Genomic DNA, 27434 nt, shown 5'->3' with positions numbered 1-27434 from the left:
TTTACTTTTTCATCTCTCGGATCGTTCGGACGTGCTTCGCGGTACCGTCTGTGTGAGTGAGTGAGTGTGCGTGAGCGGAGCGGCGAAAAGCACAGTTAAATTGAATCGAGTTGCAGCAGTAATCTGTGAATTCGGGCGATACAAAATAATACAATATCGTTATCTATTTACAAACAAATCGGAGTGGATAATATTGTGCCGCACACGAGTGCTTAAGGCGGCGTTTCAGTGTGTTTGTGTGTCACTCTCTCTTTGAAATAGTAAACAAATTGCGAGTAAAGGGTTTACAGCAAAGCAAAGACAAACAAAAAATATTGAAAGATATATAAAACAAGAAAATATATTCTGGCAGTGCGTGTAAAATATTTCGGAAAGGTCGCGGCAAAAGCAACGGCGTCGACGTCAGCAGAGCCCGTGCTGCAAGTGTGTTGGTGAGGCGTATATACATATACAAACCAACGAATAGGTGCACATAAGGTGTACATAAGCAGTGTATTTAATTAAGTGAAATCCATATAGTTTTGTGTGCATGCGAAATTGGGAAAATCGAAAGGAGGAGTTCCGCAGCAGCAGCAACAGCAGTGCAGCGGCAGAGGCAGAGGCGCCACCGACTAACGGATTTTCACACGCGGGTAAGTTTTCTTTTCTTTTCTCTTCCTCGTTTTCTACGTGCCCCAAAACAGTGCTAAAAAAATTTTCATTACGCCAAAGAAGAAAAATTCAATATGTATATGTATGCTCCATCTCCAATCGCTCTCTCCCGCTCCCTCTCCTCTCCTCTCCCGTTCGCTGGCTAGCTCTCTCTCTCTCTGCCACTATCCAATTTAACCTCAACCGGTCTGCTGCTGCGGCGTCTCGTATGCATGTCGGCCCATCTGTGTGTGTGTGCTTGGACAATCGGGGTCAATGCAATAGTGGCAATTAAGAAAGCCATCCACTCCTTGAATGGCTTTTTTGATTGATAGCTTTATCAAAGCGACCATAAAAGACAGCAACTAGGGGTTTTACAGGGGTTTACTCAGTTTCGTCACGTATTTTCACTAACACAATTAGCAATTCGTTTTTGTAACATTATTCCTTATTAACTAAAAACTAAATTATTAATTTTAAAATTTTAAAAATATGTTATTAAAGAGGTGTTGATTTAAGTTTTAAATATGGTATAAAGATTTGACCTTAACAAGTTTTTTCCTTTACTCATTGCTTAAATTGACCTCTGAACTTCTTGCTGCTATTGTCCCACCCTCGACTGTGTGCATCTGCATAAGTGTCTGTGTGTGTTGGTGTTTCTGTTTGTGTGCGCTTGTCATTCGGCTCGTTAAAAATGCTCTGCCGGCGTCGCAGTCGGCGTTGGCGGCTTCTTCTTTAACTCTCGCGCATTATTTCGCAAAGCTCAAAAGCCTGCTTCTTCTGCTTCGTCTTCATGTTTTTGTTCTTGTTGCTGCCTTTCTTTCTTCTATATTGACAATTTTTACAGCTCTTATTTGTTGTTGTTGTTGTTGTTGTGACGCCATGCTTAGGCGCTTGTTTCAGCTGCTACTTTTTTTTTGCCTTTGCCGCTTAACTGGGTTGCCACGGTTTTTCTTTTTTTTTCGGAAGGGGTTGTCGCTGCTGCTCGCTTTTTCCGTTCCGTTATCTATACACACTTTTTTCGATTATGAATGAGTTGTTGGCGCTGTTTCATTTTAACTGTGTTAATGAACTTTTCAAGTTTCTTTTGTGATTTTCGCCTTATTTAATTTTGCTAATTACCCGCACGCACTTTTTGCGCTTTTCAACACTTGTTAATTTCTCGAAAATTATCCCCCACACACACATACATACATATATTGAATTGCACTTGTTTCGGGAACTCTCTCTCCCATTTCGGTACTCTCTTATTTTTTGGGGACCTTCTTCCCCGCCCCTTTCTCTCATCCCCCCCTCGTACGCATTTTTCGGCAAAGTTGCATGCCCCAAAATACAAATACATGCAGACATACAAAAAACCACCTTGCTGGCTGTCTCGCTCCCACACAAACACACACACAGACAGCCGCAGCACATGCACGCACTAAAACCCGGTTCGTCGTTAGTTTTAAACTTATTTTGGCATTCTTTATGTGCACTGCATTCTCGACGTCTCGTCGAGTCTCCCCATCCTCCACCTCCTCCTCTTTGCACTTCTCTTCGCCTCGCCTCTTCTCTTCTCTCTTTTTGGTCTCGATTTTACGACCGAGACCCGCATTTCAAGCTCTTGTTGTTCTTGTTGTCGTAGTGCAGTTGATGTTTCTGTAATTGCAATTGTTGTTGTTTTGGGGGTGCAATGTGGGGGAAACAAAGATTTGAACTAGTTCACAGCGGATCAGGTCAATCCAAAAGTTTTCGGGAGGGTTTCGAAAAAACCATAGAGTTTAGTTTCTAGAAGTCAATTTGGGAAATCTTTCCGAAGACAATCAAAATAGATAAATAAGAGTAGTTAAAAATCTTTTTCTTGAGAATCAAAATGTTTTAAAAATAAGTTATGTAGTTAGTATATAATAAGATTTTCGATAATTTAGGCTAGCAAGAAATTTTATTTCTGAGAAAAGCTTGCTTATCAGCTGAAATTTGTAGAAAACTTTTCTTAGAAACAATCAATTGGAATCACTTCAAGTACTTATATATGTATATATATGTAGATTTGTAACTAAAATAAATTCAAGAAAATCTAATTTAATTGGGTGATTCATTGATTGATTCAATTCTATAAACTGTTCAAGGCTGAAAGAAAAGAAATTCCCTTCAATCAATTAGAGATGAATGTGTGCTATCCTTACTTCAAATGTATTTTAAGCCATTTAGCATCAAGGTAAATTGGAATTCCTTATTATCTTTTATGTATAAATGTTTTTTTTTTTTTTAATTTTTTTTTAAATTTATTTATTTAATAAAATTTATTTAAATAAAAATAGAAAACAAAAGTTTAATGTCTTAAAAATGGTGTTATACCAATATGTACTATATGTATTGATATTATAAACCTGTAAAATCAAACCAATTTCAACAAATTAGTTCTACCATATCCAAGGGTTAACACTTGTTTCACATTACTAACTTAGTTGTCTTTAATATAAATATTTTTAATCGAATATAATACCTGATGGCTTGGAACTAGAATGCCCAGTTCTAGATTTACCGCTGTAGCTTTAGCGTTACCTTTTTGTTTGTTGCCGTGTCAGCTTCACACAGGTACCACTCACCCGCACACACAGACGTCGATTTACCTGAGTTTGCAGGTGAGTTCGAGAGTGTGTTTGTGTGAGTTTGGGGGAGCAGATCGATAGCCGAAATACTCCATTCGTCTTTTCGTGCGTTTTTGTTTGTGCAAGTGGAGCAACAAAAGTCGACAGCTACAGCTCTCTTCCTCTTTTCTCCCCGTACTTTATTTTCCACCCTTCCCTTTTGACTTCTTATCGATAGGAAAGATTTCCTCTAATTTGGGTTAGAGGGGTCAAAAGTTCACGAACATGTTTTTGGTTTATAAAGCATAGTCATAATACATGGCGTTTTGAAATGCCTTAAAGTACTGATATGTATCACTTAAAAACTATTTCCTATATGCATAATATATGAAAAGTTTTAGTTTCTACTGCATGACGAACAAAAACAAAAATTTTAAACGATATGTTATCTAGTTTATTTATATTTTCTAATGATATTTTGTAAAAAAAACATTTGTCTTTGGGAAACACTTATGCTTTTATTAAAACTTACTCTAAAAATTTGATTAATGGTCAAGACCTTGTTAAAATTATTTAGATACCGTTTCAAAGATGTATTTCAACGTAATAACAAATTTTACAACCGACTTTCGCTTAATGCTGCACTATTCGTCAGCCCCTTCAAAGTTTTCTCTATCCAATACATATCGCTGCTGTGGAAGTAACGATTTATAGATGACAATTGGGATTGGTGGGTGGCATGTTTTGGGTGTAATGTCTGTTTTTTGGTCAAATCTGCTGCCTGCAATGCATCTGGGGCTGTTTTCCGGCGATTCCATCTGCATTCCATGGAACCCCGAAACATATTGCAGTTGTTTTCTATTTCGTTTGCTGCACAATCTGACCCCCCTTTTTCCACACCCATGCAATCCTCCTATATACAGCTTACAACAACAAAGCATCGCAAGCCGAAATGCAGTTTAAAGCGCAACTAAAACTAAACAGAGCTTTCCACTCCAAGTGGGTGTCTCTAAAAGTGGGTGGTTGGAAGGGAGTGGGGTGGGGTGGGGTGGGTTTGGTTTGGTTTTCGGTGCTATATAGGTATATCTGAACTGAACTGTATGTGCGTGTGTGTTTGTTTGGTTTTCCATGTATGGAGTGTGGAGTGAAGTGGATTTTATATCAAAAGTACAGTCGCTTATTGCTGTTGTTGCTGTATTTCATAGTTCGTAGGTATATATATGCACATATAGGTACATAAATTGCATGTTCATGCTTCAATAGTTGCATGCAGCGTCCGCAGCATTGTTGTTTTTGGATGGGCCGGGGGTGTTGGTGGGGTGGTGCGGTGGAAAAAGGGGGCTTTTGTTGTACCTAAACCTAAGCCGATGCACCAAACTAAACTCTCTGTTGACAAGTAAAACAAAAGCCCAGCTGCAACAGCAACAGCCATCGAGAACAATGAATCAAAGTCGGCAAACGATTCAAGAGCGATTGTGATGGCGATTACGATAGAACCAAACAGGGAAGATTTCCAAGTTTCTCGATAGGAAGACTTATATATTAATATAATAGAGCATATTTTTAAATTTTTTGGTCAATGGATCCATAATATCACCTTGTTTTATTGCCAAAGAAGATATCTTAAATAATCCATATAGATTATATCACAATTTCTTATAGCATAACAAAAAACATATTTTACTTTAAATTGTCTTTAAAAGGTATCTTTAATAATGCATATAAAATATATCAAATTTTTTATGACTTTGAAAACATTTATCTTATTCTTTAAATTGTCTTTGAAGGTTTTTAACCTTTTCAAAGAAAATAACTAATGATTCAAAGAATTTTATTAACATTTTTGTTCTTGTAGAAAAGGTCAGACGTTCAGCCAAAGGAATTCGTTTATTGTTTGGATTTTTCAAACTTTCCACCTTAACCCAACTTACCCGTACCAATTTTCCGACTTCCCTCCCCTTATTTTCTGGGAGTTTTCCTGTCTCTTCAGTTGTTTTTACTTATATATGTATATATATATATGTTTTACGAATCCCCTTGGTGCTTTCGGGCTAAGGATGAGTGGGTGGTTTTAACTTTGGCTTTGGTGCTCCTGAAAAAATCGATTAAGCGCGACCAAGAAGGCCACGCATCTTAAATTTAAACCAGGGGAATTGACTAATAACTAAAAGATATATCTTTCTACCGATAATATTTAGATACAAATCTGTTGTAGGGAGTACAATGTATAAGAAACAAGAGTTTAATGGGTGTTTACAAGAAATATTATTGATTTAATAGGCCGGAAGACAGCCATTAAAATTGTCACGTAAATAGTGAATGAAAAAAAGAAGGAAAATTAACTTATTGATTTTGAAATGAGTTCTGTTTTTCTGGCTTTTCAAGGGGTGTTCTTTGGGGTGGGGGTTTTCGTAAGCTTCCGCTTATGTATAAAACTTTTTCGGCAGTTCCAGCAACAACAAAAACAACAACAACAATAAGAAGAAGGCAACAACTATGGCAATATGAGAAGGCTGCTGCAATGGGTGGGGTGGGTGAATGTGGGTGGATGGGTGGGTTGGTTTTTTCGAGGGGTTGTTGGGGGGGGGGCGACAGAAAGAGAGAGGAGCTCTGTGGAGCCCTTTCCCCCTTTTTGTTTGTTTGTGTATCGGGTGGCGTTAGTTGAAATGCAGACGTTTTGCATTGTTGTTGTGGGTGGTCCTCTTTGGGGGTGGCTGTGGGTGGTGCCTGGGCGGTTGGGTGGTCTGTGGCGGCGGCTCTGTGGCTGTAAAATGCCCCGAAACGGTACAGCTGTGCATGCACATGTATATAAACACTCCACAGACACACACACATACAACCAGAGAGCGAGCAAGAGAGAGGAGCATGCAAAAACAGATACATATACAAAACAGGATAAGAGGGGCGTGCAGGGGGTGGGGGGTGGTTCTACCAAAGGGGTGGGGGTGGTCTAGGGGGCCTCGGGAATGAAATGGCATGGCAGGGTCTGCTGGTCTGGTCGCCTGTTTCCTTCCTCGCATAGTTCAAGTATGCATATAATATCCGGGCTCGTCGGTACCCGAAAACGAAGGCAACAACAACAACAACAGCAGCAGTAGCAGCATCATCCGATGAACCACCACCCCCTATATCACCCTATAAAACCCCCCGAAGGCCTACGCACAGCTGTGGTCGAAATTATAGCAAACGTCATCACTTAGATTGTCAGTCCTGACATATTTTAAAAATGAACACCATATTTGAGAGTGCCCCAGAAATCTCCAAGGATGTAAAATTACTTAGAAAGGTACTTTAAAGTATCTTACATAAAACAGAACCGAGAACTGTTTCTGATACCTCTTATATTATTAGATAAAAATTGTAATTTCTTTAAAGTAAAACATTTGTTGTAGGTAAGAGGAACACAATATACCCAAACAAAACACGGTCTTTGAAAATACAGGGACATTAAGGGACAATACAATATCTACATATAATAAAAACACATAATATTGCAAATTTATAATAAAATATTATTTTAAAAAACGTATTATCACTTTGTCAGTAATCTAATCTCCAAATTCGGGTTCCAGAAAAAAATAGCGTTGAATTTGTATGGAATAGCTTCTTAGTATTTAGACTGACCTCTATCGAAGGAGGATGACGATAAGGTCTAATAAATCTCCGGTTTAGACTGGAAGATAACAATGTTTTCTGTAATTTATGGACAGGGTATTTTGTGTTATTATTTTGATACCAGCTGTACAGTAGCGTAGGGGGTGGTGCATAGCCAGGAAGGGGGGTGGGGCACAAATGTGGTTGGGTGGTGGCTCGCTCCGATGTGTTGTGTTCGATGTGCTTGAGTGGATTTCCTGCCGTTTTCGGGTGGCCATACTGTGGGTGGCTTACTCTCGTACCTTGTGGAGTCGAGTGGCACAAATGTGTCGCCGCGAATGTGTGAAGCCACCACCTGCCCCCTTATCCCTACCCTACCTTATCCCTGGTATCCTGGGAATAGTTGCGTAATCTATGCGATGATATGCCTACGCCATTGTATATCACTGAACTTCCTGATGCAGGTCGAAGCCGAATATGGTTTATTCGTTGGGCTCGGGGGGGTCAGGAACCCCAAACCCCCCCCCATATATGCAAATTTCAACAAATTGTAATGCCGAAAATCCGAATTTGTTGATGCTACTCGTATGGTTTGTGTGTGAACATGAAACCTCGGACGGGAAATTAGTTTTAGCCACATAGTGACCCATCCCTACCCTCACCTCATTCAACCATTAATATTACGCAATTTTAATGAAAATACCAACGACGGCAATGGCAATTAGCGCCAAATATCATCGGCATACGTGGAAATTATTATGGAATGGGGGCCCTGTGCTTTGGGCACCTCAAAATTCAATATTCTGCAATTATTTATGAAACTGGCTTAGTTTACCCAGGCCACCGAAAATCGAACTATAAATTGAAAGCGCAACTGTACCACCCACCTGCAAATGCAAACTGGTGAGTAATCCTAAGCCGAGGGGTTGGGAGTTGGGTGGGTTTTTGTGGGTGGTAGGGGGGGTTTTGGGTTTGGGTTTGGATTTTAGGGTGGAGTGGGCAGGTCGCCACTTCGATTTTGCGCGTTTGGCAATTATGTGGACATGTGTCTTGCCGCTTATGTATATCAATACATATATATATACACAGTTCCACTTCTATAACTCCAACCACTCGTATCAGCCATTCCATTTCAAGGGGTTCTTGGGCAAATAAAAATAAATTCTCTTAAAGTATTTACTTTGTTTACTTAGTGAAATGGTGCTAACGTCGTTTATTTATTTTTTCCTACTTATATTTTACACTTAAGTTTAAGAAAAGGTTTCTTTGGAAAGAAATCTAATCCCTACAGGTATTGTATACGTTATTTTTATAACGTAAACCCCAAACGGTTATTAATAATCAGATACTCATGATACTCTTAAATCAATTATAATCTTGAAATCAGTATCAATTGGTAAAAACTAGTTTTTAATAACATCTGCTTTTGAAAGTAATTGATTAATTTTATTGCATTTTTGAAAGAAACGCATTCCAGTGCCCTTTAAACATTCCAGCTTTATTGTTAAGTTTTTTGTTCGAGCCTTTAATCACGGAAGTTTTTGAGTTATGATGACATATTTTATTGCATTTTATTGAACAGTTTTTTTAAGGCAAGTTCCAGTTATGGGAGTTCGACTGTATATTTTGCGAGGATTTATATGTGTGCTGAGGTAGCGACATCTCCGCCTCACATATAACACCCTGCCCAATTTTTCGGTCGTAGTTTTGTGCCACCAGAAACACGCCCAAAACCAAAGGCAATAACAGCAACAACAGCAACCACAGCAGCGGGCATTGATAGGCGGGGGTTGAGGGGGTTGAACCACCCCCTTCCCCACCCACTCCACCTATCTGCCACCCCCTCCATATTCTCCTCACCCCCGCTGAAGAGTTGCCTGCATAAAATATTTCTAGATACACATTTTTGTGTTAGGGCAAAAAGCAAAAGAAGAAGCAGGCAAAAAAAAAGTTACCCAACACACAGACAGGCCAAAAGGGGGCGGTGGGGCGGTTTTTTTTTAGGGGGTGGCGCGTGGGTGGCGCCACTGGGTTGTGTTGCTATGTGGGCATAACCTCACGGGGCACGGGGCTTGGAGGAGGCCAAAAGGGAGCCCAGACGTAAAGGCTTTCCACTCTCTTTTCCTTCCTTCCTCTTTTTTTAAAGCCCGTGTTAAAGGTTCGCGTAAAGTTTTTAGAACAGCAGCCGCCCACTTTGGATTTTCGCAACCCCCTTTTTGTGGGTTTCCTTCCCCTCGGCGAACCGCATTAAGTGAAGTAACTTGTCGAATCTGTTTTTCTTCTTGTTTTATAATGGTTCCTTTTTGTTGACTTGAGGGTTGTATTATTAACATGGAAACTAAAAGAAAATTAAGAACCTTTCCAAAAGATACTAAGAAGAGTTACTAAGAAGCAGTAATTATAGTTTTTTTTAGAGGACCTGGGAAATCTAAACCAATTTTCCAATATCCTTTCATCATTTATGAACATTACTTAAAACCAAACCCCATATGGGGTGAAATAAAACCAGTTCACCCCTGCCAAAGCTTTTTTCTGCGCATTAATCCTGATACAACCCAATTTTTTTTTAATAACCAGCTTAAAAAACGGTTCTAATGAACCAATAATGAAGGGATGTATACCTTTGTATACACTGGTCGGCATATGTATTTTGACAAAATAAAAGTTAAGTATACTCATAACTTGAACTTACTTCTTGTAAACTATAGGCATCAATGGAAAGGTAATTTCAATGCCGTTTGAATGATACAATACATTTCTTTACCCATTCAGTACTTATTGAAAAGGACGAATTTGTGTAAATCAACTTTTAAATTTTTTTTAAAAACTTTTTTCCTCGTCTTGAAAACTTAAATTTTTTGATGCAAAAAGTTTCTTCAAACAAAAACAATAGTAACTGCAAAAAGAATTTTTCAAAAATCATTTTTCTTATATTTTTTATGAATTTTTTATGAATTTTTGAAAATGCTTAAAAACAGGCATTTGAGCCATATTTTTGTCTTTTTCATACAAATTTTTTCCGACATTGTCACCTTCAAAAAATCATAAAAAATATAAGAAAAATGATTTTTGAAAAATTCTTTTTGCAGTTACTATTGTTTTTGTTTGAAGAAACTTTTTGCATCAAAAAATTTAAGTTTTCAAGACGAGGAAAAAAGTTTTTAAAAAAAATTTAAAAGTTGATTTACACAAATTCGTCCTTTTCAATAAGTACTGAATGGGTAAAGAAATGTATTGTATCATTCAAACGGCATTGAAATTACCTTTCCATTGATGCCTATAGTTTACAAGAAGTAAGTTCAAGTTATGAGTATACTTAACTTTTATTTTGTCAAAATACATATGCCGACCAGTGTAGAATGTTAAAAGATTTAATTGGGCAGACTTTGTTTTTTTTAATCCAAAATCTTTTTAAAGTAATTCCAAAGTTATGGTAATATGACTTGAACATTAATTATTATTTTCACTGGTTCACTGAGCAAATAAAATGATCCAAGTCTTAGAAGTCTCGACCTAAAAGGTTTCCACTGCCTTTAAGTTTTGGGAGATATTACCTAATGTTCTTTAAATATAGGTAACCCTGCTAGGGTTGATGAACAAGGAATAACCGGTATCTTTTAGTCGGAAAGCCTAACTACAAAATACTTGTTATTCTTGTTGCTTTTTGCGTGGTTTTCGGTGGTTGAAATTCGTTGAAAAGTGCGTGGCATTTGCAGGTTAGGTTAATGGGTGGGTGTACTCAACTCGAAAATGGGGCGGGACAGTCGGAAATATAATCTACCGTCTGCTTATGACAACCCAGCTTACCAATCGTTGGGATTTACTTAATTTGGCAACCGTTACGCAAGCAAAAGTGTTGTCTCTTTCGAGGGTTTTTGCCAAAACACAATTTACTTTGTTATGGCAAACATTTCAAACATTTAGTGCCAAACTTTTCCTTTGTGTTGGCACATTTTGCTGATCAATTCCACCTCAGTTTTTGAATTGTTTTTCTTTCTTCAGGTTTTGTTGTTTTTTGGTAGCTCTTTAATTGCCTGATTAGCTGTCCCGATGCTTGCACACACAGCTGTACATAATGCCGACTATATGGTATATGCTATATATACGAAAGTAGAACCCAAACGGCGGGTTGTGAGTGTGTGTGTTGCGTGCACACAGGCAAACATTCCATGCTCGTGTATATAAGGCGGCTCTCTTGCTTCCTCTCGCTCTCTCTCTCTCTCTTTTTGTATCGGTCTGTCGCCTTCTCTCCCCGATTCCACCTTCCTCTTCTTCTTCCGATTCGACATCTTGGGGCTGCTGCGCTTCGGTAAATTATAATTTATGCACATCTCGATGTGGTTAACATTTTTTAATGGCCGATTTTGAGGCACATTTGAAGAATTTCGAAAGGCTTCACAGCCGCCATATAATAACAATCATTTATAACCTCAAGTGAGTGTTTTATAAGTTGTATCGAATTGGTTCCAATGTATTATAGAAGCGTGAAATTCATATTTGTATCTTTAAGAATTATATATTCTCCCATGTGGTTAACATATGTATATTAGTCATACCCAATAATATTAAAAATTTAGTTATTGTCTTATAAAATGTATCAAATAGGTTCCAACATATTATAATATATAATAAATTTTCATTGAAATTCCCATTACCATATTTCTAGTCCTAACACATTATTTTTATTAAATATACATATCACCGTTTTAGTACTTGTTCCATTTTAACACCGTAATCAATTAACAAATCATTGGACTTTAAAAATATCTTAATTATTATGCCTTATTCCAATACCAAAATCGATCGCATCTTGCAATACTTTATTATTTTGTCTAACATTTTGGTTTTTATAAAGAACTTGTTTTTATTTATTTAGTGTTGTTGTTAACAGATTTTGTATTTATCAAATCAATCAGATAGATTTATGTCCTGCCTAATAACGTTAAAATATGTGTTGTTAAATACTTCCTGTTGGCCATAAAACATTTTTTAATTTTCGACCTGCATTTTTTTCGCCTCTATTTAAATGGCCAACTGACAGCTGCTCCTTCCCTCTCTTTCCCCCATATGGCACCCTCTCACTCTGGCATATTCAGTGCCTCTCAATTTCATTTAGTTTTTGTTTGGTTTTTGCATTTTTCCCTCTCGTTCGAACATTTGCTTTTGGCCGCTTGAGGCAATTGACCGTTTAAATGACTTTTCTGTCGATTGTTTTTTTTTGGAAAATGTATCTTATATGGTTGTATTTATCTTTGAAAGCTAAAACAGAGTTGCCACCGAAGGGGAGGAAAAATTTAGAGCTGCTATACCAATTTTCATGGTAATTGACACAGCTGTAGTTGAGCTACCAAACTTTCCTAACTAACATTATCGACTTCTGATAGTATCTTTCACATATAAAATGTCTTTGTTTAATGGGCATTAATGACAATGCTTTTTTAACCCCCACTGTTTTCTATGTACTTGAGTTAAATATAAATAGAATTGTATGTATTGTACTTCACAAAAGATAAAGCGCTGCTGTAAACAGTTTGCTGAAACTTACATTGATTTCCTTACTTTGTGCTGATTTTCATGGTCAGCTCTTGCTGACTAATTATTTAAAAGGTATCAACGATAATTATTGTTGGCCAACAAACAAGAAGAAGCAAACCGCCAGGCCAATTTGGTTGTTTGCTGACGATCATTTCACTCAAGAAAAAAAAAATGATTAAAAAAAAACAAAGACTGGCGGCTAAAAAAAAAGTGGCAAAGCTACTTTTGTTGTTGTTATTTCTTTTGGTTTACCTTTTTTACCTGTTTATTTTCAAAGTGCGCCATCTCGCTCGCACGCACACCCCAGCCACTAGTACATATGTTTGTGTGTATGCTGGCCATATACAAACATATATACATACAAACCAACCTATATACATGTGTGTATATATAAAGAGAGCGAGAGAGAGCGCAAAACACGCGCGCGAGCTCGTTACACGTCATTAAGTGCAAAAATAAGAACAAGCGCATAAAAAAAGAATTGTGCCGCACATAGAAGGCAGCAACTAATACTAGTTTTAGTGGCAGTCAATAGACTTCGTACTCGTATTAGTGGCTGTAGTTGCAGCATCACTTAACTCGTTACCGTTATTAAGCTGCATCCAGCGATTTCTCTTTTTGTGGCGGGGTTCACCGACCTTGAGCACTATACTTTTGCCAAGATCAGGAAAAGAGATCTTTAAGATACAAATGGTTCTGAAAGGAGATTCCTAAAGTCTGTAAAATCAAGGACTTATGTTTGCATTTTTTAATGTTTTAAATCAAAAACTTACCAACATAATCAATCTTTAATAGTTCTCTATTTTGTTTTAAGATTCATTTTGTTTATACATTTTCAAGCTACATTTTTTTAAAGATTATATTCAGAAATCAGATTATTATTAAATTACAAGGTAATAGTTCAGTATATTTTATTTGTGACAACAAATCTTTACATTAATTTCAATCAAATATCAAATTCACAAATCAAAAGAAAGCTGTACGCCTTATATAATTTCCTATATCACAGACCAACTAAGCTAATTAGTAACTATATTAAAATGAATCAGTAGACTTATCACACTTTGGATTAAGATGAATCAGCCTTAACAACAGTCAAATTGAAAGTACTACGTACTCTCAGACCCCAAATACATACAATGGAACTTCTTATATACTTGGGCATACATTTAGTGTGTGCATGTAAGTGTCGCCCTGCTTATCAGCTAGAGAGCTAGAAAAAATGTTTTCTCTTTTCCATTTTTTTTTTCGCTGACATTTATTTTTATACGCCATGCATATGCACAGACAAATGTACAATACTTGGACTACACACAGAGATATTCAATCGTACATGGCCATGCAAACTATGCAGATCCAAAGGGTTCGATTTGCCAAATACCCAATCTTGCGAGTGGGGACATTTATCAGTTTTTCGACTCTGTACAGGAAGTGACGTGGCTGAGATGTAATTATGTTTGCCGCTTGGTTTGAGTATATAATCAACAGTGGTCGCTCGATAGAAAGGGGGTTGATTGGATGGGTACTTGGTATAATGAAATATTTTTATGAGTGAGATTCAAGATACAATGTAGTTCAGATTGGACTGGTTGGAAAACCTGTAAAACAAAGTGTATTTATTTAAAATAGATTATACTTAAAGTAAACAAATCTATTTTTTTTTCATTTTGATTAGATAGATATTGATTCTTTTTTATGAGTGAGATTCAAGATACAATGTAGTTCAGATTGGATTGGTTGAAAAAACTGTGTTACAAAGTGTATTTCTTTAAGATAGATTGTACTTGAAGTAAACAAATCTATTTTTCATTTTAATAAGATAGATATCGTTTTTAGCCAATACATTTCTGTAGGTTACTTAAAGATACTTTTCAGTTGACCATCAAGTATCTCATAGCATCTTTAAAATATGTATCTTGAAGGTTGTCGTGTCGCACACCCCACTGTGACCGCCGCATACATACTTTCCACTCTATACACACCTTATATGGATTGATAGGCGGGCTCCGTACATAATATACCCCTCGGCTACCCTTGATAGAGTGCACAATGCAAGACTTTGGGACCTGTCACCGAGCATGCAGTTCGCAGGCGAAAAACGCGTGCTAAGATACAATTGCACGCTAATATGTGTACCTAGAAAGAAATAAAAAACTGCATTTGCATATTTACATGAGTTACCTATATAAATATACATACGCACACATATATACATGTATTTTTATTAAAACGTGGTGGTTAGTTCAAGGCTAAAGTTTATTATTATTGCATTGCCCGCTTTGCTGCTCGTTGGCAGCTTTGATAAGCCTATTTATAGACTGATATTTACTTAATTATACTAATGGCAAACGAAACTGAAATCTCACCGAGAAATTGAATGAATTTCACGAATATTTTCATTTTTTGTTTTCGCACTTATCGTACTATGTCGTTAAAAAAAAGGTTAAGTCTCTGTGTGTGTGTGTGTGTGTGCGAGAGAGAAAAGTATCGGCTAACTGGTTTTTGTTATTTCTTTTCGGGCGCTGCTTTTACGCGTTACTTTTCGGGGTTATTCTTAACGCTTCTTAACGTTTCTCCACCATTTCCATTTCCCACTCCCATGCAGCATTCAATCTTTGTTTTGCCAACCATAATATCATATCATACCATAAAAATCCGAAAAAAGGTAAAGCACAAAGCCTAAAAATAGCCAAAAAAAAAAAAGAAAGGAAAAAACAAAGAGCAAGGGAAAAGCATAGCAACGCGTTGGTAATTTGCTTGATTAAGTGGAATTTTTCCAAAGCATTCGAAGTGCAGGCGTCAATTGCTTGGCGAGCGAAAAAAGCAAACCAAATACAACCAGGAAGCCAGAAAACCAGCAAGAAATTAAGCACGCTGAATTTTTAAATGTGCCAAATGCAAATGCAAATGCGTAATGATGTACGCTACACAGGGTGAATTGTGAATTCTGAATTGTAATAAATAGATCGGTTGCCTTTTCGCCGTTTCTCAGCCAAAACAGTCAACGGCCAGCGAATGCCATAAAATACATGCTCCACACCTGGGGGCAAACATGTAGCATTACTTTTTCAGAACTAAGAAAAAATAGCATACACTTTACTTCAAGAGCGCATTGTTAACCTTATCAAATTAGTAAAACCTATACCAAATTGTATAAAAAGAATTTTTTTCTTATTCAAGTTCATTGCAATGCAACCCTATTAACTTTTATAACAAAAAGTATCTGCTAAATTTTTCTTACAATAATTGGTAACATTTTAAAGTCAAGTAAAGTTATTTCAAGAGCACATTGTTGGCCTTATGAAATCAGTAATACCTATACCAAATTTTATAAAAAAAATTTGTTTCCTTATCAAATTTAAAAGAATTATTTTACTTTATTATTTTGCAACCCTATTAACTTTTATAACAAAAAGTATCTGCTAAATTTTTCTTACAATAATTGGTAACATTTTAAAGTCAAGTAAAGTTATTTCAAAATCAGTAACACCTATACCAAATTTTATAAAAAAATTTGTTTCCTTATCAAATTTAAAAGAATTATTTTACTTTATTATTTTGCAACCCTATTAACTTTATTACAAAAAGTATCTGCCTCATTTTTACCACCATAATTGGTAACATATTAGAGTCAAGTAAATTGATATTATGAGTGTTGACTCCTTGTCTCCTCACTTTATTAATTTTGTAAATTAGCAGATTACAGCTTATCCCCAATTTATTGACCCCACTTGTACCAGCACACACACACACACTAACACACATGCAAAGAGGGTGAGAGGGGCGCATGGTTGGATAGACAAAAGCAGAGACGGTGACGTTGGCAGCGACGTCGGCAGAGCTGGTCGGTCGTTTGGTTTTATATACAAGTTGAACCCATTGCCTATGTGAATGCGGGAGTGTGAGTGGAAAACATACACATTTATGGATGGGACTGCTTATGTACAACGAAAGTAACAACAACAAACAGCAAAGACGCAACGTGAGGAAGAAGAAGAAGAGTGGAGGTGGGCAATTGCATATTTCGCCATGTACATACATATCGAATCAAATATTTATATATAAATATGGTATATAAGCACTACCTGTGCAAATGGACACAATTGCCAATTGACATGATATGTAAATTGTTAAAGTTTTCGTTGGTTAGTTTAATAAACTCCCATATTTTAAGTGGTTAACAACTGCAAAGAAACAGCTATTTGTCAAATTAAATACATACACACATAGTTAAAGGGTTGCCAACTTGCATAATTTGGTAAAAAAAAAAAACTATATGCTAATTGGTTTCGAGGTTTTTATAATTGTAGGGCTATTATCTTTCAAGTTCCTTTGATATAATTGCTTTTGTGATTTTGTACACTTTCTCCATCGGTTTTCCGCATGCAATGCTTATCGTTGGAAAGAAAATATGTTGAATTAAAAATAAAGAAAAAACCTCAGGTTTTTTCCTTAACTGCGGGAGGCGAACAAAGCATTAAATGATGCTTTGGCATCGGCTTCATCGCTTCTTCTTCTACTCGTATTTTTTTTTCTTCTCATTCACAACAACAACAGTAAACAAAACCAGTTTGAAAGTCATTAATTTTTAGCTTGTCTTTGCATCGTTGCTATTGCTCCTTATGTATTGTATTTACTGTTTATTTAGTTGGCAACACTGGTCAAGAGCACGAATAAAAACAGCTGTTCAGCAGAGCACCCCTCCCCCCAAGATTTGTTTTTTTTTTTTTTAACTTGCCAATTACTCAGCAGACAGTTTTAAAATGTGTGTATACTTAACTGATAAGCAAGAAAAATAAAACCAATTCAGACAGAAGGCAAAGAATCTGTTTCTATTAGTTTCGTATTGTCATACTGTGCACGCAATTAATTTGTGCCTAATGTTCGGTTAACCCATTTAAAAGTTTTGTGTTTTTTATGTACTCATTTGTTTGCTGCCTTTGAGTGCTAGAGAATTGCTCAATTCAGCTTATCGGTTGTTATAAATAAACGCAACGAGAAAAGCGACGAGGTACAGTGGGCTATTTCAGGGAAGTGTCATAGCGCACTTAAGTTGATTACATCAAATGGGGAAACTTTCAGTCTAGACTCTAGAGACCTTTCTAAAAGTTCTATTAAGAAACCCTAACTTCGGTTAGATTAGTGTATATTTGCAATTCTTCTAAAAAGGTTTGTTTATATAAACATTTAAGCAAAAACGGATATTATGATAGGTAAGGAAGGTATAATTTCGGAGAAATGGGAAAGAGAGCGGTAGTTCTCTCGGAACATTCTGGATTATGGATTGTTATAGACGAATATGAAAGATACAATTGAGAATATTACAACTGTCCAGTTCCTTATTTTATTATATATTTTTTTATGGCTAATGCGCTTTACTTACGTTCGAGGGTATCATAATCTTTTTTGATTTCGTTGGCTTATTCACATCAACTCTTCATGTATATAATTTATCAAAGTTTTTGAACCAAATATGGAAATAAAAGGAAATATATACACACACATATATGAGTTATATGAAAACTTATATGAGTAGGGTAAATTTTAATATCATGTAATCTAAGGTCAGAACCACCGCCTGACCAGATATGTGATACTTTCGCATTAGGTATTCAGGATTTCGTCAGTTCTAAAAGTGGAATGGATTTCTAGAACTAGCACATATTCCGGATATCGGTGCAACTGCAAGTCAAACTCTTTGAATTGCAATTCGATAGTTCTCCATAGTTTTCGATGACATCACTTGACTGCAGTTGTCGAATTGGCCTACGTTTGGGTTTTGGGAATGGAATTGTTTGGGATTGTGTTTTGAGCACCCGTTGCACCACCCTCCCAATTCAGATTCCAAATCCCAGCATGGATGAGTAAATATGTACGAAGGTCGGTCGCCCCCTCCCCCCGACCCCCGCACACTTCCCCCACCCCACCCATGTACAACAAGTCGTGCTCTTTCGCCTGCTCTCTCTCTTTTACTCTCAGCAGCCAAGCGGAGACCCCCCACTCCACTCTACTAAACCTCGTACACCCGTACACTCCACCCCTCTCCACGCCGCCTATGTACAATGGCATAAGATATAAGATATGCGCATTTCTTATAATGTCGAACCGAAACGTGGCGAAATAATATGTTTGTTTGCTAAGCTGCGTCTTGCTTTTTGATCATTTTAAAGGTTTGTATTTCATTCTCGTTGTGTTTATAATACCTAAAGGTGTATCACCTGCCTATAGGCGGTTTTTAATGAACATTAATAGATTCTGAGGAGGTTTCTATAGAGTTTGAGTTGGCGAGAAAGGCCTTGGGCTCTATTGATAGACCTATTCATAAATAAATGCTGCAGTTATCAAATGACTTACGACTTCGCAAAGGTGCAGGTTAAAATGATAACATGCCTGGTAACAAGGATTTCTAAATGTTTAAGTTTGAATGTTTAAAAAGGGAAAGGTGTGAATCTTGTTTTCCTTAATGATAAAGGGTTTCTGACTCTTTTGGGCTGTTTTTGTGACAAGAAATATATAATAAAAAAAGTTAAGATTGGTTTTTGTATCACTAGAACTTTGGAGTTCTGTAAATGGATAACCCTTAGACATGAAGGTATAGTTTAGTTATGTCTTTATAGCATAGGCTGATAACCAACTAATATGCAAATCGATGGTATGGGTGGAGAACACCTCCGCCGAGGGGTTGGGGATCGGGGGTGGTACTTTTGGGTGGCCAGACCCCAAAAACCGCCGCCCGCTCTCCTCTTTCTCTCATTTCGATGTCGTCTCGCGTGTGTGCGACGTGCGCTCTCTTCTCCCATCTTACTCTCGCTCTCACCACTCACTCTCTCTCTGTCGCTCTCACCGCAGCCACACTCAAACACATTTCGCTTGCTTTGCTGTTGCTCTTCGCTTTTGTTTGTGTTGTTGTTGTTGTTGTTGTTGTTGCTTTTGTTGGTGCTGCTGCTGGCCGCGCTATGTACACAACTGTACTTTTGATTTAACCTTATTTCTTTTGCTTTTTTGCGTCGCCGTCGCCTGTCATCCGTTTCTAAGTTGGTTCACCCTTGCCCCCCCCCTCCACTTGTGTTTTTCATCTCCTTTGGTCACTTTAAAATAACCCCAATATCGCCTTTGGTCACTTTGGTTATTGATATCTCAAGAGGAATCTCTAGGAAATCTTGAAAAATTTGCATTCCCATTCAGCATTTCACCTGTTCAGGTGCCAAAGACCCTTCAACTTGAACTTGAGCATAAGATGCACTAATTCCCAACTGACCCCCCAAGATCATCTCGGGTATTTGTATATCCCACATACCATTGTGAACTTAGGGTAAGCAACTCACAAACGCTAATTGAAGCACATTTAGCGCGCTATTAAGCACAATTATAGTCACACAAATGCCAAACGTCGCAACAAATCGATAAAGTCTACTTTTTTCCTCGGGGGCCAGTCATGGGTTAAGGGTTGGGGGGTGGGGGAGTGGCGAAAGCCATGAAGAAGGGGGTGTAAGGACGCTCTCATCACGCATAATGGTCGCTAGCATTAAAAAGCATCTATAAAAATTTAAAAATGTTTGCATTAATTTAATAAGAAAAAGCTGACAATCATCGGAGCACACAAACTCACCCACTTTGCCAGGCAAACATACACAATCTCACGCTGTGGAATTAACTCGCACACACAGGCCGACAAATTCAAGGCACAGTGGGGCAAAGTGATTGGCAATAATCGTAAAATATTAAAGACAATTATCCCACCATAAAAAATACAACGTGATATAGTTAGGCAATTAAAATTGAAGGTTTTTTATAATAATTGTTGTAGGAATTTTAAAATAAAATAATTGTAGTCATGTAACTGAAAACTAATGTTTTTTATGATTACAAAATGTTAAATTCCAGCTGTTTATTGGATAATTAAAGAGTAATTTCTTGATGTACTAAATGATTCAATTGAACCATTTAAAAAAATCTTAAATTTGATATACATATATTGTGTTATATTTTTACTTAAGCGTAATTTTCATAAATCATGAATTAAGTTAAGAAGTATTTCTTAAATAGAAAATTATAATTTCTCCTAAGTTCTCGATAAGTCTTGACACACTGTACCGTCTCCTCTCAATGTTATCGTCGCCCACTATCGCGCAGCACGCTTTGCCACCTATTATCGTGTACACCCCGCGAATGCGACCCACTGTGCACTGATAGCGGGCAGCGCAATCTGATGACGACACAAGTGTCGAAAGTAACGAGACTCTGCCGACAGGCCGCCGTTTTCAAGGGGCTTATGGAGGGAGAGAGGGGCGGAGCAGGGGGAGGGGGGAAAAATAATAAAAAACGAACGAGTAAGCGTGCTTATACACTCGACTTTACACAGTGTGTGTTTGTTTGTGTGCTAACTTTCAAAGCGAGTTAATTTATAGCACATTGGGGACAACAATGCCAAGTTGTTTTATTTTTTTATTCATCTTTTTTGTTTTTTTGCCCCAGCTCTGTGTAATTATGCCATTTGATTCGCTTTTCTTTTGGCCGGATTCTGCAAAAAAGTGGAGATTCTCCTTGGCAAGCGCAGCTTTGCCAGGGTTACCACCTGCTTAAACGTTTCACGCTTTACGATCCTACGTTTATATTTCATTTTAATTGTGACGCTTATTGCTGGTTTATCGCTGGTGTCTTGTTAAAATGATTTTTATTGACATTTTGATATTGTTTGTGTGTGCTTTTCGAAATCACCAGCAGCGGCGGCGGCGGCGGCAGGTGAATGTTTGTCGTATTTGCTGGGCATTGTTGTTTGTGCTTTGGTGCAGCTCAAGTTGCTTGAAAGGTTTATTCACCTCTCGCTCTCACGTGTCGGGTAGCCGTTGTTGTTGGCCTTTGATTGTGTGCGCCTGTTGTTGCTGGTTTGAATCTCTGCTAGTTATTCTGCTACTAAATACAGTGAAGCTCAACTTGAGGGATATTCGGTTTGGCGAAACTTATTTGTTGTTTAAATCTATTAACCACCAAATGGCCGTGAATGTGTTGTCTTTCAAACCACTTATGCAGATTTCGTTAAATTATTACCATACACGCTTCAGGAGTGAACACTCGATTTGGAGAACTTAAAAAAAAAAGAGTTCTTAAAATAAATGATACCCATTTATTAAACATATTACAATGTTAAAGTAACTGGAAAATATAAAAAAAAATTTGCCATAATTAGGTCTTGGGTCTTAATATTGCTATAATTTTCCATTAATAGATTAGGTTCCTGTTAGCGAATGACAACTGTAGTGCAAACTTCTCCCTCCACCAACTAGCTTGCTCGGTTTTCATGTAAATTTTCTTGTAGCCGCAAAACCAGCGGCTTTGTATGCGAAAATTTGTTAAATCGAAAACGTGACTTGCTTGTGGAAGATGTCCGAATCGAAAGAAATTTTTCGCTTTGGCGCTCTTTCACTCACACAAGCGCCCCAAATCCACTTACACTTGCATATCTGCGATCAAATCAGATTTGATTTGTGATTTAGTGCAGCTTTCTCTCCCCTCTTTTCATTTCGTTTCCTTGAGGACGGATAAATCGGTTTCCCCAAACAAGGTCGCCGCCTTAATAAATTGAAATCAGGATATCTTTATTATTTTCCAACACGGAAAGAGAAGAAAAAAAAGGTGAAACAGATACAGATACAGATACATTTAGGGGTTAGACAGTCGGACTTCCGCTTACAAAGTGTCATGATGGCTAAGGGGAAAACAAGACGAGAATAAAAAAAAATGTGAAAAGGAAACCCGAACTCAACCCTTGGTAAAAGACGAGTGCCACAGTATCCCCTTTCAACGACACCTCTCCTTAAACCCACTTTAAACACAGCTCCATTTTTTAGTATAAAAAACATTTAAAAAAAGAACAATATTTTGAATAATATTTAAAATTCCTATTGGCATAATGAAATATATGTATCTTTATACTTTTAATAAATTTTTATAAAATTAGTATTACAATTTCTCAGAAATGAAATCTGTTATATAATAATTCTATAATATTGATTTATTAACTTATCAATTTTATTGTCCTTGCTATTTGCAGTTGATCAACATACAGAATCACGACGACGCGACGAGCGAAAATGGCCAAAATGGAGGTCGACGACGTGGTCGACTTGAGTTTAGGGTCCGGCCGTGACCCGGCGTTGACCATAACGCCGGCTCCGTCTCCGGCGGCACTGAGCAATCGGGATCTGCGTGCGCTGACGGCCAACAACACGGGTCTGACCATCACTCCATCTCCATCGCCGGCGACCAATAATGGCAACACCACCACCACCGCCACCGCCACCACCAATAGCAGTAGCATCAACTCCAATAGCACCAGCACCAACAATAGCAGTAACACCAATAGCTCCAGCACAAACAACAACAACAACAACAATAGCATTAATGCCAGTGAAGCGGGGGTCACCAGTGGAGCTACCAGTGGATCCATAGGTGGCGGTCAGGATGAGAATAAGGTTCAAAGGAGGGTCCTGCGACCCCGAACAGAGCCCAAGTCCTATGCCGAGGCACCGGACATTGTGTTACTACCCGCACGCACCAATGGACGTCAGCAGAATGGGAATATAGATTCGGAGACGGATGATGAGGAGATGCCGCCATATGTGCCCATCAAGGAGCTGAGTCATGCGGAGCTCAAGGAGCGTGAAAAGAGTCTGAGGAAGCTGCGACAGGATCTGCGCAATGAGGAGACGAAACTGATGCTGCTCAAGAAACTCAAGCAGTCGCAGCAGGTGATGAAGGAGAATCTGGTGGTGACACCGACCAGCGTTTCGCCCAACAATCCACTGTCCGCAATTCCCGCCGCCCTCACCTCGAAGGGATCGCTCAGTGTGACGCCCACGTCGGCGGTTCCGCTGCCCGCCCACAGCAAGGGCAGGAGCAGCTTAAGCGGCAGCGGCGGACCGGCAGTGAGCATCAGGTGGGCATTTTTTGATTAAGTTTGAATGTATCCTTGATATTAATGTATTTTTTTTAATAATTAGCGCCACCAACAGTCGAACGGGAAGTTCGAGCTCAGCGGCGGCAGCTGCTTCAGCGATTGCCGCTGCAGCGGCTGCCTTGAGCGGTCAACATCGCAGCAGCAGCAACTCCATACTGCCGCCGCCAAGGTCATCGCTCCCAGCGGGCGCCACTTTAGCTGCCGGCACCACCATCACGCCCGCCACCTCCTCATCGCACCGCTCCAGCAATTTGCCGCCGCGCACCAACCTGCCGAATCTCACCATCACGCCCTCGGTGACCATCACGCCCACATCGGCGCCGCCCTCCAGTCTGAAACCACGCAATGTGAGTTATTGTAATGTAATCGTTGCCGTAAGCGCCGAGTTTTTCTCTCACCTTTTGTCCAAAAGCACCAAAGACACTGCAGTTTACCATTCACAAAACACAATCAAACATTCTATATGAACAAACACGTTGTAAACACTTAGAAGATACAAAAACTCACGCTTACCAACACAAAACACACTAAAAACACTAACCAACTAAACAAACTATCATATTGAAAGGGCAAGATCTATCGAACAAATAAGATAACAAATGAAATAAATTATTTAGATTATTTTGTAGATAATCTATGTTCATTGAACATTGTTTAACCACTCACCAATTGTACCAAGTAAAATACAATTTTAGATCAAAAATGCAACAAACATAATTTTAGCTCTTTTCATACATCTCCTAACCAATACTAATGGTGAAGTTATTTTTTTGATTTGGGGAATACCCAAAAAGCGCTTGAAAAATGTTCGATAGTTCTAGCTGTTCAACACTTGTACAACTTCACAACACATTTCAAACACTGTTAGCCAACACTACTCACCTGTCAAATCAGCCGAAGTCGGCCTCTGTGTGAGGATTTTCCGAAAACCGAGGAGACTTCGTGCAACTGGCACTAAATATTTTTTCATTTCTCGTATTCATTTGACTTCAACAAATCTCCCAACTACTAAAAACTCAACTTTGCTCTGTATTCGTATTCGCTATCCTGTTAAAAATAAACAAAAAACCAAAACCCAAACCAATCGTTGAAACATGCAGCCTAATATTTCGGATAATTCGAAGGTACCTGGGACCATAAGCAATTCTGTTTCCATCACGCCGGCGCTACCACTGTCCCAATCGCACCAGAATCAGCACAACGAGCAGAAGGTTCGTGTTTCTGTCAATGAAAATGATTTCTAGATGAATAATTATTGTGTGTCCTTACAGAATGACCGTTCCACGCCTAGAGAAGATGCTCAGACACCAGCTCAAAGACAGGCGGCAGCTAAAATGGCCCTTCGCAAGCAGCTGGAAAAGACGCTGCTTCAGGTGAGTGCAAAAAATTCTTTAATAAAATATAGAAATATTGGTTTTATACTTGCTTATCTTTGACAGATTCCCCCACCAAAGCCACCACCACCAGAGATGCACTTTATTCCCAATCCCAGCAACACGGACTTTGTATATCTGCTTGGATTGGAAACTGTGGTGGATTATCTGACCGTCAACAAGAAGGCCAATGCTGTGGCAGCTCCATTCCGTTGTGCCCAGTGCAAGATTGATTTTACGCCCGTGTGGAAGTGGGAAAAGCAGAGTAAGTTTATCCTCAACACATATAAATTAAGTAAATTTGATTAGAAACAATCTAACAACCCTCTCCACTTACAGCCAACAAGGATCCCAAGGTGATTTGCGAACAGTGTGTCACCTCGAATGTGAAGAAGGCTCTCAAGGCGGAGCACACCAACCGACTGAAACAGGCGTTTGTGAAGGCGCTGCAGCAGGAGCAGGAGATCGAGCAGCGTCTGGCCAGCCAGAGCAGTCCCTCGCCAGTGGACACCCATGGATCGAGTGGCGGTGGCAACTCACTGTCCGTCTCAGCGGTCACCAGCAACTCCTCATCGTCGCATCTGCAAAGGGAACGGGAACAGCTGCAGGCGTCGCACGCTTCGGCGGCCGCTGCGCTGGTCAATCTGCCGCCGTCGGTGACGGTGATACCCACCAAATGCCAGACGCCAACGCCAGCGACACCGCGTCCAACTCCGCCGCCACCCCAAAGTCAAGCCACACCACCGCCGTCGTCGGGAGGATCGCGATCCTCGCGAGCGGCTGCCACCGCCGCTGCAGCCGCCATTGCCGCTCAGCAGGCGGGCATCCTTAGCCCTGGGCCGACAGCAGCGCATCACCATGAGGCGTCCACCTCCTCCAGATCCTCGCGCAACGATCGCCTGGATCATCACCACCAGTCGCAGCAGCAACAGCAGCGAGATCAGCGCGACAGAGATCAGCAGCAGCGGGATCAGCAGACGCAACAGCAGGCCCAGAGCTATGACAAATACTCGGCGGCCACGCTGGCGGCGGCTGCTCATCTGAGTGCCCTTGGCGGCATGGGTGGATTGAATATCAATAGCCTGGCCAGTCTGGGCAACCTGGGCAATCTGGGTAACCTCAGCCAGCTGGGAAATCTGGCTGCCCTCGGGGGATTGGGTAATTTTGGAGGAGCCTCAACTGGTTCGTCCAATCCGGCGGCTGGGCTGAGCGGTTCCTCGCCAGCTGCCACGGCGGCCGCCATGCAGGCTTTCCAGCAGCAGCTCTTTAGAGGTGTGTATCTCTCTTTATCAGTAGGATTGATGTATAGTTTGACTTATCTGTAATATTTTACTTTTAGCTCTGGGACAAGGTCTTGGTGGCAATCCGCAGCACATGATGCAGTTTGCTCCGCTTCTGTACTCATACCAGATGGCCATGGCGCAGGCGGCACAAGTGGCAGGTGAGTTATCAATGAGATTTACTGGAAAATAATGGTGGTCTTTGTCATTAGGAAAATATCAGTTTAATCTTAAAATATGAAAAATATAATCATTAAGTAAAGTATACTTATTTTAATCATTCAACATGTTCCAAACCCTTTGCTATGCTATGTCAAACTTAAAATGATCTAAAGAATTCGCGACCTATAGAATTTCGGAAACTAAAAGAAAAATATCTCAATTTGGTTTGAAACTTAATGAGTCCTATTTAGATGAGTAGCAATATTTATGATATCAGGTCATATATATATATAAGTTAGACCAAATAGTTCACAGAATAAAAATGTATATAGAATCTTGCATGTCAGTGGATCTTTTAAAACGTTAAAGCTTATCGAATAGTTTTTACTAATTAAAACTATTGTGACTCTTTTGTTACAGCCTTTAACAACAACAATAAGAAGAGCAGCTCGTCCTCCGGATCGGCGAAGAATTCAAGTAGCTCCAATAGCATGGCAGACGTTCAGCGGGCGGCGGAGCTGCAGCGCCAATATCTTCTGGAGATGATTCCGCCCCAGCAACAAAGCGGGCAAAGTGGCAGTCGCCAGAACAACTGGAAGGCCTAAAAGGCCGCCATTAACAATAGATTACCATTAACATCAACGTAACACAATAGAAGCAACAACAGCAGCAGTAACAACTATTTTTATGGTTTTCTTGATTAGGTAATTTTATATTTTACACAAAAACGGAAGAAACAAAATCCATTTATAAGAAACCAACATCAAATATACACGTAAATATTAATTATGCTACTTGTAAACAATAATTATACATAATTATACAAAACGGAAGAAGCAAAACAAAGCCGATCTAAATATAATTGTTAGTAGTTTCCTTTTTTTGTTACCACTGCATTACATACTTTAATTAATTTGCAAGCCAGAATATAGCAGCCGATAAATGAATGCAAAACTTTTACGCTCCTAGTAATTGAATATTAAATATTAATAATATTGAATCCTAGCCAGTAAGAAGATTGCCCCGTTTTTCTAGGGGCACACACACCCTTCACCAGCTCCCCCCCTCCAACTCCCTCACCACAATCCCTTTGTAATTGTTAACCTTTTTTGGGAGCCCCAAATAGGATTGGTAAACCGTATCGATAAGAAGCGCGCTCCCCATTTGGTCTTATTCAACACTTTTGTCGTACAATTCGTTTAGTTCTTAGCATCGTGAATAAATCTATAAATATATATATTATATTTTTTAATCAATTTTAAGCATATGCATAGTATTAGTTGTAAAAAAATTTTTAGGGTAAAATAAATTACAGAAACAATTACACAAA

The 27434-nt window shown here is 38.8% G+C and overlaps 1 protein-coding gene across 2 annotated transcripts; it reads left to right on the top strand.

Annotated features, from left to right (window-relative positions):
- On the top strand, positions 1–27434 carry LOC119553336 (basic-leucine zipper transcription factor A). 2 transcript variants are annotated; one of them, XM_037863671.1, is made up of 9 exons: positions 1–632; positions 22384–23268; positions 23333–23636; positions 24390–24500; positions 24561–24662; positions 24729–24927; positions 25002–25934; positions 26002–26103; positions 26525–27434. In XM_037863671.1, the coding sequence occupies exons 2-9, from the start codon at positions 22424–22426 to the stop codon at positions 26707–26709; spliced, it is 2781 nt and encodes a 926-aa protein (XP_037719599.1). In that variant the 5' UTR covers positions 1–632; positions 22384–22423; the 3' UTR covers positions 26710–27434. The 2 variants fall into 2 exon arrangements, with proteins under 2 accessions (XP_037719599.1, XP_037719600.1); XM_037863672.1 differs by having other exon boundaries at positions 24414–24500; positions 26525–26709.

This window comes from Drosophila subpulchrella, chromosome 3L (genome assembly GCF_014743375.2).
Source record: "Drosophila subpulchrella strain 33 F10 #4 breed RU33 chromosome 3L, RU_Dsub_v1.1 Primary Assembly, whole genome shotgun sequence".
NCBI lineage: Eukaryota > Metazoa > Arthropoda > Insecta > Diptera > Drosophilidae > Drosophila > Drosophila subpulchrella.
Note: the sequence above shows the minus strand (reverse complement) of the source record. Positions and strands in the feature narration are given on the sequence as shown.